General features: G+C 44.5%; 2 protein-coding genes across 2 annotated transcripts; one reads left to right on the top strand and one right to left on the bottom strand.

Annotated features, from left to right (window-relative positions):
- Positions 1-1,271: 1,271 nt before the first annotated feature.
- Positions 1,272-7,095, top strand: LOC125941939 (uncharacterized). Its single transcript, XM_049659818.1, has 7 exons — positions 1,272-1,608; positions 1,707-1,838; positions 2,362-2,451; positions 3,163-3,225; positions 3,803-3,835; positions 6,170-6,409; positions 6,956-7,095. Exons 1-7 carry the CDS (start codon positions 1,281-1,283, stop codon positions 7,093-7,095), a joined length of 1,026 nt encoding a protein of 341 aa, XP_049515775.1. The 5' UTR covers positions 1,272-1,280.
- LOC125941938 (uncharacterized) lies at positions 6,304-13,419 on the bottom strand. The gene is made up of 2 exons (XM_049659817.1): positions 12,838-13,419; positions 6,304-11,090 (listed from the first exon to the last, which is right to left on the bottom strand). The coding sequence occupies exons 1-2, from the start codon at positions 12,985-12,987 to the stop codon at positions 10,062-10,064; spliced, it is 1,179 nt and encodes a 392-aa protein (XP_049515774.1). The 5' UTR covers positions 12,988-13,419; the 3' UTR covers positions 6,304-10,061.
- Positions 13,420-14,883: the final 1,464 nt, after the last annotated feature.

Raw genomic sequence — 14,883 nt, 5'->3', positions numbered from 1 at the left:
TGACTTTCTCACCGACCTTTTTAACCACCACTGGGCCAATGGCACTTTCCCCGAGGAATGGAGACATGCGGAGGTGGTCCTCATCCCTAAGCCGTGCAAAAAGCCGAGCCTTGACAGCCTCCGCCCCATCTCACTTACATCTTGTGTTGGAAAGGTCTATGAGCACGTTGTCAATAACAGATTATCTGCGTTTATCGAAGACGAGGGTCTCCTCCCTCCGAATATGGTGGGTTTCCGTCCGCATCTCTCAACGCAGGATGCGATGCTTCTGCTTAAATCTCATATCTTTGACGATAGCACTCGCGATGCCAGGGCTATACTTGCTCTCGATCTGGCTAAGGCATTTGACCACATATCGCATACCCACATATTGGAATCCATAAACGACATGAACCTGGGTGCGCGGCTTTATCATTTTGCTGCGGCTTTTCTCACTGAGCGAACAGCCACTCTTAGGTTGGGGGAGCTGAAGTCAGCTACGAATTAGGTTCGCATGGAACCCCTCAGGGGGCAGTCGTCTCCCCGCTTCTTTTCAATAATGGCATGGGTCGCCTTCCTCGGGAACTGGACGAACTCGAGGGATTGGAAAGTGCACTCTACGCAGATGACATCACGGTTTGGGTCCGCGGTCGTAGTATTTCTCCCTTTCAGCAGCGAGCCAATTATGTAAAGACGCAACATAATGAACATGGCGTGGTGCCGTAGGGCACCTTGAGGACAGATTGTAGGAGGCGGTCAACATGGTCGAAAGGAACATCAGTCGTATGTCCTTAAAGCTTTCAAGTAGTAAATCGGAGCTATTAATATACAAGCCCACCAGAAAGGGACGGCGACCCAAGGACTGGGTCCCCCCGGAGGAGGTGGATGTCACATTATTGAGTGCTAGTGGGGATACAATTCCCAAGGTTACCTGTATCCGAATATTGGGTATGTTCATCTCAGCGAACGGACATGACACGGAAACTCTACGTAGATTAGAGCAACATACTGCTGCTACGCTTCGCCTCATTATCAGAGTTTCTAACAGGAGAGGAGGCATGAGGGAGGGCAATCTTCTTCGACGATGATGATGATGACTCTTTCATGCCTTTCTCATGAGCCATGTTCATTATGTTGCGTCTTTACGTAATTGGCTCGCTGCTGAAAGGGAGAAGTTGAATGTACTGATCCGTAAAACTGTTAAAAGGGCGCTGGGCCTTCCAATCCGAACTATCACGGAGGGGCTGTTAGCATTAGGAATAGACCTCTCCTGGGGTACGTCACACAGAACGAATGACGTCATGTCACATGACCCTTACGCGCACGTGGGTGGTTGTAGTTTACGGCTGGTTGGCAAAACATTTCAGTGCTCCGTGTGTAGTGGGTCTGCGCGAGCGCAACTTTACGCTGGTGTTGCTTTGTTTTGCGGCCGTCTATCTACCACGTTTAGCATGGTGGTTAGTTGTTGCGCTGTTGGATGCACCAAGAGCGCGGCGAAAGGCAGCGGCGTCGGTTTTTTTCGTTTTCCGAAAGAAAACACTCGTCGCAAGGCATGGGTGCAAGCTGTGCGCCGAGAAAAATGGCAGCCCTCGGACAGCAGCAGGATTTGCGGCCTACATTTCATCACTGGTAAGTGAGATTCTCTTGTTACGTAGAGCTTTTAGGCACGCTACTGTTACATTCGTGCAACTGTTACAGTGCCCTGCATTTATATCTTATCAACTCAGGCGCTCCGTCTCCATTCCCGAACCACCCGGACTGGGCACCTAACGTTTTTGCCTTCAAGAAGGCTAACCGCGAAGCTGAAGAAAAGAAATGCGACAGATACGAACGGACGTTGAAGCGGAAACGTTGTTCGGGTAAGTGGCGGTTGCGAAGTCGTACAGTTGCGGCGAGCTGCAGGCCGGCAATGCTCACATTTCGCGTGCCCTCTGCTGAAGTATGCGGCGGGTTATCACTCAGCCCTAAAGGAATGCATTCTCTCACGCTACATAAAATAACGCGGCATTTTTCCCCCATTTATGAAATCTAAAGTTTGTTATTCGCGGGACCTATGAGACATCGAAAGACTGGCATCATCAAATATTCGCGACATGTGCGGCTCCTCGCAGGCATGACGGCGTGTGGTGTTTATAACATCCCCAGTCTCGCAACTGCATACATATCGTTTGCTGCGGTGGTCAAGCGATCTAGATGTTTCTGTCTTGGCAACGTGACAGCTTATGATGATTTAATGACGCGCAAGAATTCGACATTACAGCGCTGTCAAAAGTGTTTCCTGTCAATGATAGAACGTTAGGTACGCCCTGTTGGCAATGGTTCAAAGACTCCGTTACCGCCAAAGGTTATCCATCGATTCAGCTCACTGATGCACTTTTGCAGCTTCTAACCACGGATCAGCGGCCCACACAGGATGCGTTGTAGCAGCCTATGCTGCTTATGCCAGCCGAGACAAGGCGAACGCTGAAGCAGGTAAGTTAATTGCTTTCTATTCAGAAATGCTAGCCATAGTTTTCAGAAAACTGAGGACAAGCCACACGGAGTCAGTCACATTGGTTCAATTTTGTGTTTTCTCATTTTGGGAAATGCTTATACTGCTACTGCATAACGAAGGTACATGCAACTCAAAGAAAATTATCGCATACGTTTTTTTGTCATCGGAAGCAGAAGGTGAGAACAAGACAGAAATAGATGAAAGCATGTAGCAGTAGTTGTTTCAAATTTGTTATGTGTAGCCATGACAAATGTCACGCAGATCTCGCCTAACTGCTCTTTGCCTTCTATGTGTGAGACGCGTGTATGCAGCTTTTCGCAGATCAGGGAAGTGTCACTCGATTATCTGCGATTCACTAGAGAATGCTGCAACATTTCTGCTGGGGAAGAAATATTGCATTGCTGCAGCAACGTCCACTTACTGTAGTAGAAGCAGTCGAGTGCGGTAGGCATGCTGGAACGAGTTAACTCAATTTTCCTGCATTTAACCGAGATTTTTGCCTTGAGCACTGGCCCAGCTTTCACACATGGCACTTTGTTGCCTCGGGTCCTGATGACAAGCGAGACAGCTGTTTTTAATTTGTGTTCCTGTCTCATTTTTAACGTGTGTTGCAGTGTTTGTACTGCTGCTGCACAGCGCAGCTTCTTGCAGCTCGTTTGAACTTATTGCATCACAATTCTTTTTGGCAGAATCCGATGGAGATGCTGTCGCATCAACATTGTTTTTGGGAGACATCGAACCGGATCCAACTGGTAAGCCATATATTGTTTTTCATCAAAGCCTTTAGCTATGTGTAGCCATGACAAATGTCACGCAGACCTGACATGACTGCTCTTTGCCTTCTATGTGTGTGACGCGTGTGGTTTGACTTCACAGATGCAGCTTTTCGCAGATCAGGGAAGTGTCACTCCGATTATCTGCGATTCACTAGAGAATGCTGCAACATTTCTGCTGGGGAAGACATATTGCATTGCTGCAGCAACGTCCACTTACTCTAGTAGAAGCAGTCGAGTGCGGTAGGCGTGCTGGAACGAGTTAACTCAATTTTCCTGCGTTTAACCGAGATTTTTGCCTTGAGCACTGGCCCAGCTTTCACACATGGCACTTTGTTGCCTCAGGTGCCAATCCAGACAGCTCCATATACAAAATTGTTATCTGTAGGTTTCACTAGGCAAACAAATGTCCTACTGCAAGTCTTGCCACTTGTAAAATTTGTGTGCTTTTTTCAGTTTTAGGACATCTGATATTGTGCTTATGATGCTGCTAGATAACACAGCTTATTGGAGCTGAATGAGGTATCAATTCATTTATTGCTTGTTTGTTCATCAGATGGAGAGGACGAGATGGAACCAGACAGCACTGGTAAGCAGTAGTTGCTTTACATTAGACGACTTTGCTATGTACATGACAAATGCCACGCAGGCCTCATATAACTGCTCTTTGCATTGTATATGTATATTATTTGGGTGGTTGTACTGCACAAGAGCTTGTTTTCGCAGATCAGCTATATGTCACCCAATATTATTTATTTTGTAGTCCGTGAAGGTGTAGGCTTTCTGCAATGATGACATAGCATTCTTGCAGCAAAATCCGACTACTGTACTAAAAGCAACTGTGTGCAACTCCCCTACATTTGACTTAGTTTTTCCTCACAATTGAAGTGACTATGCATGCTTGCCCTTCATACTGGCATCTTTTACATCTGTCATTCGCGCACTAATATTTTTTAGTGGAATTCATTGTGCATCTTTCCAGCCTTGCAATTACGTTAACACTTTGTGCTTGTGTGCTGCTGGTTGCACCCTGGTGCCACATTACACCTGCAGTGCATGATTCCAGTAAAATATGCTTACAAATAGCTTGAGTTGCATCACAGCAACATTGAAATGCTTGGCCACTTGTTAGCAACTGGGTTATCTTTCTCAGCGGTATAACCAAGTTTCATTTGACTATTTAATTTGTCATTTCAATTCATAGCCTTCAAAAATCCTGATAAGCATTGCAACTTTTCTATTCATTGAAAAGCTTGTGCGCTCCAAATTTTGAGACATATGTTTCGATGCGACTGCAAGTACTCCCTCCCCTTTCTCACATGAAGTACCGGCGCAATAAACGCTGGTTGGTAGAAAGCATGTTGCTCAGGTTTCAAGAAAATGTGTTTCAGAGCCTTTTTAAATTACTTGACTTAACACTATAGTGTGTTGCTGACTTGTAGTGAGCTATGATGTCATGCTCAGTCATTGTGTAGAAATGTGCATTTCTTTTACGATTATTGGTTTGATAACCTTTCTATGCTTGTAGCATATATACAGCGTGTTTGTTACCTCTTTGTATGTCTGGAATATCATGCATTGTTATAGCACATTTGTAACCATGAAGGAAAGTCAAAAAACCAAATCACTGTACAGTTTTATTTCAGGCAAGAACATGTGCAGTGAAACACAATTAAGTGTCTCGTTGCCTTCGGCACATATAACACAGAGCATACACAATGCCAACACTGGTAAAAATTACCAAAACCGGCATACACAATGCTGGTTTTGAGCCGGAAAACATAGCCCATTTTCCAGGTCTTTCAGACTCAATGAATTCCAGTGCACGACGCAGAGCCGTTAGTTCTGCCGCTGTGAGGTCGTGAGATGCGATGTCTTGAACCGCAGTGTTATTTCTCGCGTTGGTATAGCCACCGCACCACCAGAACTGGACGACGTAGTCGATCCATCGGTATAGATGTGCACGTAAGCCAAAACATATCTTAAGGGATTGGGCTTGAATGCTCTGAATCGTACGCAAGTTAGTCTTGCAGGTGTTGGATATTGCAAGCAGGCTGTACCGCAGGAATCCAACGAACAACACCACGTACAGCTGTAACATACCGTGTATAGATACTCCCCAACTTTTTCCTGCAAGGAACAACAGGTGACAGATAGCAGTCAGCCGCTTTTTCACGTAATTCACGTGTGAAGTCCAAGACAGGTCTCTGTCAATTACGACACCCAAGAACCTGCGACTTCTGCTGTACGGTATAAGTTGTCCGTTAATTGATATGCCGTAAGCGGACATCGGCTTCCTGGTGAATGTGGCATTGCGCACTTTGCACATGAAATTTCAAGTCCTTGTTGACGAAGGTAGCAAGATGTCATTGTGGCTGCCTTCTGAAGCCGAGCGCGAAGCTGAAGTCGTGTTACACCTGATGCCCAAATGCAGATGTCGTCCGCATAGATGGAAAGTCGTACGGTGCTTAGCAGGTTGTCAACTAATCCAATGAGGCTTAGATTGAAACGTGTTGGGCTAAGCACTCCGCCTTGAGGCACTTCTCGGCTACCGTAATGCTCAGATGTCGGGCCGTTTTCTGTGTGCACCATAGAATGATCTCTGTAAGTAGCTGCACACCCACATATATATCTTACAACCAAGTCCTACTGCTTCTAACGCACTAAGGATGGCTTCATGGATGACATTATCGTAACAAGATCACTGTTCTCGCAATCCTACTTCTCACTGTTCTTTATCACACACAGCTGCGCAGGTCACATTGATGTCAAATGCCCCCATGCAAATAACCTGCAAATAACTGCACTAACCATGCTAACCAAGCAGCTTGCGCCACTTTATTTCTCAAAGCTGTTTCTCATCAGCAACATAGAGCATATTGACAGTCTCCAATGGCTACTGATTGTGAACTTGTTTTTTCAGACGATGAGGCATCAAACGACTTGCCAGAGAGCATGCAATTGTTACAAGCACAGTTGCCTGCACCATCACACCACATGGGTGGATTTTCAAGAAACCTGCAGGCTCGCATGCAAGAGAAGTACCTGGAGAAATGTCGAGCATATAATGCATTGCAGGAGCGCTATTTAATCATGGAAAATGAACTTCGAGACCTTCGAGCAAAAAGAAGTTCAGAAGCGAACGGTGCTGCTGCTGCATGGGGTTATGCTGCCATAGCCGGGCACTCTGAAAAGGTTGCATACTACACAGGCCTGCCAAATAAGGAGACATTTGCATGGGTTGTGTCTGTATATAGAACTGCTTGCCCTTCTGTGGAAACGATGAGCCATGAAGACCAGGTTTTGCTCGTGCTGATGAGGCTACGCCTTGATATTCACCTGTGCTTTCTGGCGGATCTCTTTAAGATAAATAAAAATTATGTGTCAACAATATTTGAAAGTGCCCTCACAACACTAGTGAGTGAGCTAAAAGGGCTCGTTGTGTGGCCAGACGATGTGGCATTTCACGCGTGGCAACCGAAAATATTTCAATGCCAGAGGTTTCGTCACGTTCGAGTAATTATTGACAGCACAGAGATTCGCCTTGAAAGGGCAAGTGCCTCAACGGCACAGAGCACAACCTGGTCCCAGTACAAGAACTCCAACACCATAAAGGTACTGGTGGGGATCACACCTAATGGGCTAATCTCGTATATTTCGGAGTGCTGGGGCGGCAAAATTAGTGATAAGCAGCTTGTTCTCCAGACAGATTTCACCAAGTACCTCGACTATGGCGATGAAGTCATGGCAGACCGGGGCTTTAATGTCACAGAAGAACTGGCAGTGCTAGGCGTTAAGGTTATGATCCCAGCCTACACTAAAGGGAAAAAACCAGCTTTCCCAAGCTGAAGTGACAGCATCGAGGGAAATTTCTTGCCGGCGCATCAGAGTCGAACAAGTAATTGGGCGCATGAAGAGATTCCACATACTAAAAAACACTGTGCCTTACTTTATGAAGGATTATTTAGATGATGTTGTGCTGTTGATTGCAGCACTTACAAATCTGATGCCACGGTTTAGTTAGTATCTTATGTCAGCCCCACCAGTAGATCAGGGTCAGAAAAGAGGACGGCGATAACCACAGCTATTGGTTTACGTCGACTGGATAGCACTTGCCTTACTCAAGGAAACCTTCAGTAACTCTAGAAACAGTGCCCAAGGACAAAATATCAGTGTACTGGTCGAGAACAAGTAATTGGCCTTTTTCATTTTCCTTTGCTGCCCTCTGCCGCTGGAAACATTTTGGAAAGGTACCATAGCTTTTGTCTGTTTTGTGTAGCTGTGCCTATGTTGAGTGTGCTTCAATTGTGCGTCTCACGAATAGCACTTATGATTTATGGCTTCTCCGAGGCAGCATGCTGTTCCTGGAAGCCACGCAGCACTCGCCGACTACTGGGTGAGAATTTCAGGCCTGATTGCACTGTTGTGTTAACAGTGCACCCGATAAAAGTACACCGAGTTCCGTCTGTTGACACGGCTGTCTTGGAATTTGTTGACGATTTCTGCAGTTGCAGCTCGCTTTTTGTATTCCTCTACACATTCTTTAGACATTTCATATATTTGAAGAGCCTTTGAGTGCAACCTTCTATATTAAATTTATCTAAGCAGTGCATTTGTTTACATCGACATCTATAGCCACAGATCGTTGTTAGCTTCAGATATTGTGGATCACTGATATGAAATAGTGTCAAAATGTAGCAAACCATATATCTGTGCAAATGAGCCACATTGGTCTACCCTGAGACGAGTCAATATGTGCAGTCGAGCCCCTTAAACAACGGCGACTGTGAACCAGATACATATATATTAGATTGTTATACCCGATTCTCACTTTTCTTTCATCATAGTTAAACTTTGAGCGTTTCATTTATTAGAGAAAACTATGCTCACACAAGAGCTCTTTGATAGGTCGTGTAGTTCTCTTGCAAAAATGTGGGTGCCATCGCCGACAGTGTAGGCAACTGAGCGAGGAGTTTGTTTCTGCTGCTGTACTGTGTGCACCGTGTCTTGTTTACCGTTTCATGTAGCGGTAAACAGTGCATCTTTGGAACTAATAAATGTGTCTGCATAACATACAGACCCACCTATCTATGCAGCGAATGCGATTGGCAGCCTTCGGGAACGGTGACTCAGCACAGCGCTGTCCGAAGAGTATTTGATTTCAAATCGCTAAGGCCAGAACTAAACTATAAAAACAGTTCCCTTTATCCTAACTGCTTACTTTTCAGTTCATGTGTGCCGGTAGCGGGTGCACAAACTAGACTCCACTAGGCCTAACCTTCACTGAGCAATATCAACATTGGCTGCCTGTCGTTTCATGTACATGTTGTTCTTCAATAAAGTTTCATGCTTGCAGCCTGATGGTGCCGCGTGTGCTTCAATCTGGATCACCACCTTTTGCATTGAGCCCCTGCAGAGTAGTGTAGGCTCCAGGTTGAGTTTCCACCAGCACAACTGGTTTTTCCTTAGCGGTGCCAACTGCTGGTTGAACCCCATTGGCATGCCATTAGCCGATTTCCCAAGCTGAATCGCAAGCACTCCAGAGCATTAATGATTAACAGGCAAATGAATTCATCCCTCAGACTCCAAGCATCACATATTGTTGTCATGATTTACCTGTGATGCTGTGTTCATAGGCTATCGGTATATATGCTTCATGGATTATTTGCAACAGCGCTATGAAAATGTCAAGTTTATGTAGCCTTTAAATTCCAAGTTTGTACTTTGCTTATTGCCATTTTGTTTCTATTTTTGCGTACAGTATGTTTTACAAAGACATCGCCACACTTGGCGCTATTTTGTCTCTCAAGCTAGTGGCCGAGAACTGCAGCAACATGTTTTTGGTATGCACTGATTGTAGACAATAGTGGCACAATGCCAACAGGCACATTTTCACTTTAGGCACAGTAGTGATCCACAGTTTACATTGCACTTGATGCTGCTAGCATGAGCATTATGAACATGCACATTCCAATTTTTACTCAACTGTGGATGTTTCCATACATGCGTCTGAGAAGAGCACAAACTGCATTGCACCAATGCTCATCAAATGAAAATTGCTGTGCTAACATGCTGCGAAGTATTTACTTCTATCACTAACGCCGAGGACCAGACATGGAGGGTTAATGTAGAGAAAGTGCACCTGTGGTAGCAGATGACAGCACAACACACGGATTTGTTAATAGCATCCTAATTGTTTTTGAAGTTGTTAATGTGTATGCTAAGCTGGATTAACTGATGGCATGCTGTAAGGAACACAAGTTCTTAAATTTGTGGAAATACAACAGTTTCTTTCGTGGGAACTATTCATTGATTCTATTCCCCATCAAAATTTTACAATGTAGTAGACACTTTGTAAACACTTTTGAAAGTGAAAAAACAGGGGAAGCATGCAATTTTTCCTGTTGGCATGTAAACACAATCTAGCTGTGCTTTGCAATGATAATTTTGATGCTCACTGTGCTCAAAACTCTGATTGTTTTTCTTCTATTTCTCTTAAATTTACATTGTAATCATGCTGGTGAACACTTTTGATTTATTAGAGGGAAACAGACGGGTGCGTGAATCTCATGCCTGCCAGCAATATTTTGGGTGGCCCTGACAAGGGCCTTTTCTCTTCATAACGGCTGAGCTGCCGAAGCAGTTGCCACATTCTTGTAATTCAGCCTCCTATGTATCTCAGCCCCTTGAATGTTATCTTCTGGTTTGGAAATTGAGATGCTTGCAGGATCTTGACCCAGCTGAATGTAACTTTTCAGAGCTTGTGTTCATTTTGGACATCGGAAATCCATCTGGCAATCCACTTCTGCAGGGAGCTACACATTTTGCGTGCTCTTCCTTGACAGCAGCTGAGGAAGCACGGCCTGCCTCAAGAATGTTTTTAGCACTGACATGTGTTTTGCAAGGAAATCACGGTCCCTTAATATGCGCAGAACGATGAATCCTTTCTTCGACCAACACACAAAATCGCAATAATTGACATTTGCAGAAGCCATTTCAGCTTGAACCTGAAACATATATTCATGACTATCTTTCAGGCGACGATTTTCATCTAGGTAGAAACCTTTCTCACTGATTTCATTGATGGGCACGTCTCTGTACTTATATGGGCATTTAATTTCGAGAACTCCACGGCCACAGCAACTGCACTCAACAATGCCATCTGGACTGGCTGCAATAAACTGAAATTCCTCGCAAATAAACAGGCCGGCGTCTCTACATTTAAAATCCATGTGATGTTGCCTCTGGTACTGAACATACTGCTGCCTTGCAGTCTCCTCGTGCTCTATTCCATGTTTCATAGCAACAGTCTTTCTGTGACGAGTTTCATAGAGCACTAGAGGAGACTGGGCAATATTGCCAGCTAGGCGTGCTGCAGAACTCTCGCTCTTACATTTAACAACTTTGCTGAAGACTGATCCCGTTATCCGCCCACATCTTTGTTGAAACCAGAGTAGGCACTTCCGTTGCACTCTCGTTTTCTCTTCTATTTGTGCGACATCGCTGTGGCTCATCCGCATCTTCAATAATGAATCAATTTTCTCTTCTCTGGCAGATTGATTCAGGGTTTCCCATGTCTTGTCATACATTTCGTACAAGCTTTCTGGCAGTTCTGTAGCAATCTCGCCTTCATCAGCGCTGTCTGTTTCTTCACCAAGTGTGGCATACTTTGAGAATGCTGTAAACACAGCTGCATTCGGAAGAACAGAATAAAGGGAGTCAAGAATTCCTGGAAACTTTGCCTTTGGGGCTTGTGCAGCACTGCGCTTCCTATTCACTCCCTTGGAAACCTTGCCGTGCCGGTGTTTGACAATGTTCAAGTCTCGAACCCGTGTAGGCTCCACCTGGGCAATTAATTGTACAAGAAATGTTACATCACTGCTGCTATAAACTTGGCAAATGAAATGACTGCAGAGAAGTATAACAAAGGTAAAGACGGCTAAATAAGTAACAGCAGTGCTAATACTACAAGGGCACTGAAACGGATGCTCAAACTTACAAGAAATGTTACTTCACAACGACAGTGTATACATCTGTATTTTACCACACAATGCATAACCCTAAAAAGAAACAGACACCAAGTCTCTCGTTGATTACAAGGCAGATACCAAACACTGTCTGTGCCAAACCTGACCATAGTGTCACCTCCAAAAATATCTTGCTATATTACTTTTATATATTACAGGAGCTTCCTGGAACAGTTTAACATGCAGTAGTAAAAAATACATGATGTAATGTGCTCAGCATGTTGGTGCTGTGGTATGCTAGATCGCTAGCCTAGGGAATTAGTCCCTGCAACAGGTACTGCCATGGCACTTTATTCACACCGCACAGCCCGCCTGCCGTGTGCATTATTTGCGTATTCTAAGAACGTATTACAAGGAAACTGTAGTATTAACCAGTAGTGAAAATATGTTAGCGCTTGCGAGGTACATTTTAATGATGGATAGAATAGCCAAGCAACAGATTTGGCATGCTACTACTCAAGTTTAATATATAACAAGATCAAATGACGAGAGAAAAGAAAATGCACATGCATCCACTCGCACAAAAGCTCGTGAAAGGGCAACAGTGAGCACCATGGTATCAACAAAAGAGTTTTATGGTACTGGCACTATCAATAAGCAAAATGTTATCGAACTCTCCTTCTGGCTGCACCACTGAGATGGATAGAGTGTTATTAAAGGTGCCATAAAGCTCCACTTCCCACGGCATTGATTCCACAATGCTCACTGCTGCCCCCTTCCTAAACTTTTTGTTATCTAATAAACGTGTAGCAGCATGCCAAACCTTTTGCTCAGCCACCCTATCCACCTGTCACTTAAATGTACCTCACCAGCGCTCGCATATTTTCACTACTGGTTGATACTACGGCTTCATTGTAATACATTCTTGGAATACGCAAATTATGCACACGGCAGGTAGGCTATGCGGTGCGAAGAAAGTACCATGGCTGTGCATGTTGCAAGGCCCTAGGCTCTCCATCTGGCATAATGCACCGAGCACATTAACTCACAGGTCCTAAATGCCAAATATATCTTTTTGTTCACTACTGTATTTACATGTGGGAATGTGCTGCGAGAAAACAGTCCTACATATAATTTCTTCAAGATGCATTATTGAAACTGTAGGGAAATAGGAATTTCTGCTTTTTCTTGGGGATCTGACACCAACTGTTTCGTCTGGATTGACAATCGTGTGACAATCTGAATTTTGTGGGGAAAGATTATATTAAGGATTTATATGCGAATTTAGTTTTATTACATGCACTTTGTATGGTGAAAAAATGCACATATGTGCCATTAAAAACTTCTGCTAGTGCACGTGTGCATAACATTGCTGATAAAAAAGGAATATAGGAAACTTTAAAAATCTAAAAAAATGAAAGAAACTGGTATAAACCCGTAAAAAATGACCGGTATATAAGACGGGGGTCGACATTTTGCCACAATATTTTGAAAAAAAGTACGACCAATATTCGTGTTTTTACGGTACTTATTTTATCACATACAAACATAAAGGCCGATTTTGTTTAAAATTCCTTCCAGACTGAAAAAAAATAATAGAAACGAAAACAACAAAGTGGCTTACACTCTCTCGAAACTTGTTGTTCCACTCGCAAAGCTGGGATGTTGTGGACCTCGCAAACCCAGACGAAACGAGCAGCTCCACCTTAAAAAGCAGTGCTGCCACATGTGCGCAGACTTCTCCAAGTCTGCAAGGAAACAACAAATTGTGCATTCATAGCAATTTTTACAAAGAAAACCATGACCACTTGTCTAAAGGAAAATAGGAAATTCGAATTGGGCTCCACAGAAGAAAATTTCAGAATTATCACTGCAGGCTTTTCGAATTGCTTCACTAACGGTTTAGAATCGATGTTACAGCAAGGCATCCGTGCAATGCCCTACACTTTTCAGATAGGCAAGCCAAAACAAACGCGCAGTTGACGTATGTGCCAGCACACAGTCGCTGCTTTCCTATCGATGGCGCGAGCGCACATGTGCCGCAATATGATAGCGATCGTTTGATTATTTTCGCTGTCGACACTGCTCAAACCACACTGAGCTACAACGTAATCCAACAAGCATAGTTGCCGGTCATAACACATGCACTATAATTTATGTTGCTTGATTCGCTGGACCTGAACCTCCAGCTTGCTGGAAAGCTCCATCGATGCGAACGCGATAGGCCAACACGGCGCTGTACGCGTTGCAGATGCAAACTTATCGAGATGACAGGAATGAATGCTCATAACTGAGCGTAAATAGCAAGCAAGATATGTTCATAAAAAAGCCAACTCACCCAGCCATGCACGTACAATGCGCCGTGTGGACGCTGCCGTCTCCACAAACAAGAGCCCATGTCTCGTAGGGCTTGGCGGTCGTCCTCTGCGACGGCGTCACTTCTGCTTTCAGGAAACAGCACTCCATGCTCAAGTCGGAAATAAGTACTTTGTGCACGTGTCCTTCCATGGCAAGGCCGTACGCTTTCAGCGATCGGTAGGACCTCATCGCCTCGGCACTGTACGGGCCAGGCGTGTGAACGAGGTACACGTATATGTCCCCAAACCGAACGTTTGGCCAACACTTCGGGTCATTATTCCACACCGAAATGGTGTACGGGTCAGGATACTGGTTGCCACGAACTTCCAGCTTTTCGGCTTAACGCTGGCGCGCAATTTCGGGCAGCGACTGCACATACTCCGACAGCTCCATGTGTTCTCCGCGTAGAAGCCTAACCGAAATGGAGTCTCTTGCCAACCAGAGAGAAACTTGGTGGGCGCGATGATGTCGATGCCGATGCACCGCCCAGGCACAGTGACGTCACATTGTTTGCAAACAGGGAGAGGCCTATTCGACCCGTTTCTATAGGACTCACGTGAACGTCCACTATTACTACTGTGTAAATCATTGTCTATACATATTGCACGCACGCGTTGCTGTTGATGTGTTCATTAAATGATGACGTCATGTGCTAATAGGCCACCGAAGGGCCTGTTATCCAAATCATCAAAAATAAACATGGTTTGCTTCCCGCACACTGTTGCTGACACTTAAAAACTAAAAAGAGAGCATGGGAAAGTGCACACGTTCGTAGATGATTAAACGCAGTTGTTCCCCACCTCACCAATTAGCGCAGTTGAGACTTCCAATACCCTCAGCAAGAGTCGCCAGGCAATCTAAAGTGTAAAGGTTTTTGCACCAGTCGATCCACAACCGCCATGTTTGTGTTATTTTCTTGACTAAATTCTCAGTAAGATATAGTGACAATTTCTTTCATATTTCTAATAGAGTTTCATAGCTATATCGCGGAAGCACTTGCTTCTGTAATATCTATTGACCTTCAGGGTCCGAATTGACTCGACAAGATGTGTGTCCTTTTCATAGTAGGTTTTAAAATTCACGGCATAAGCCTCCACACACTCTTTCTAAATACGCTTGTCCCAACGACACGTTTAACTATTCATTTGCTCTGGGCATGATGAGTGGAACCAAAGTGATCCGCGAATTACAAACACTGAGTCCTTGGGTAGGTTCATCAAAATGGACGTTGTCACTGTTATCAATGAATAACACTGTTTCTTATTAGATCGTCTCCTTGTTACTCATTCATCTTAGCATGCATAAGTAAAAT

This window comes from Dermacentor silvarum, unplaced genomic scaffold (assembly GCF_013339745.2).
Source record: "Dermacentor silvarum isolate Dsil-2018 unplaced genomic scaffold, BIME_Dsil_1.4 Seq654, whole genome shotgun sequence".
NCBI lineage: Eukaryota > Metazoa > Arthropoda > Arachnida > Ixodida > Ixodidae > Dermacentor > Dermacentor silvarum.
Note: the sequence above shows the minus strand (reverse complement) of the source record. Positions and strands in the feature narration are given on the sequence as shown.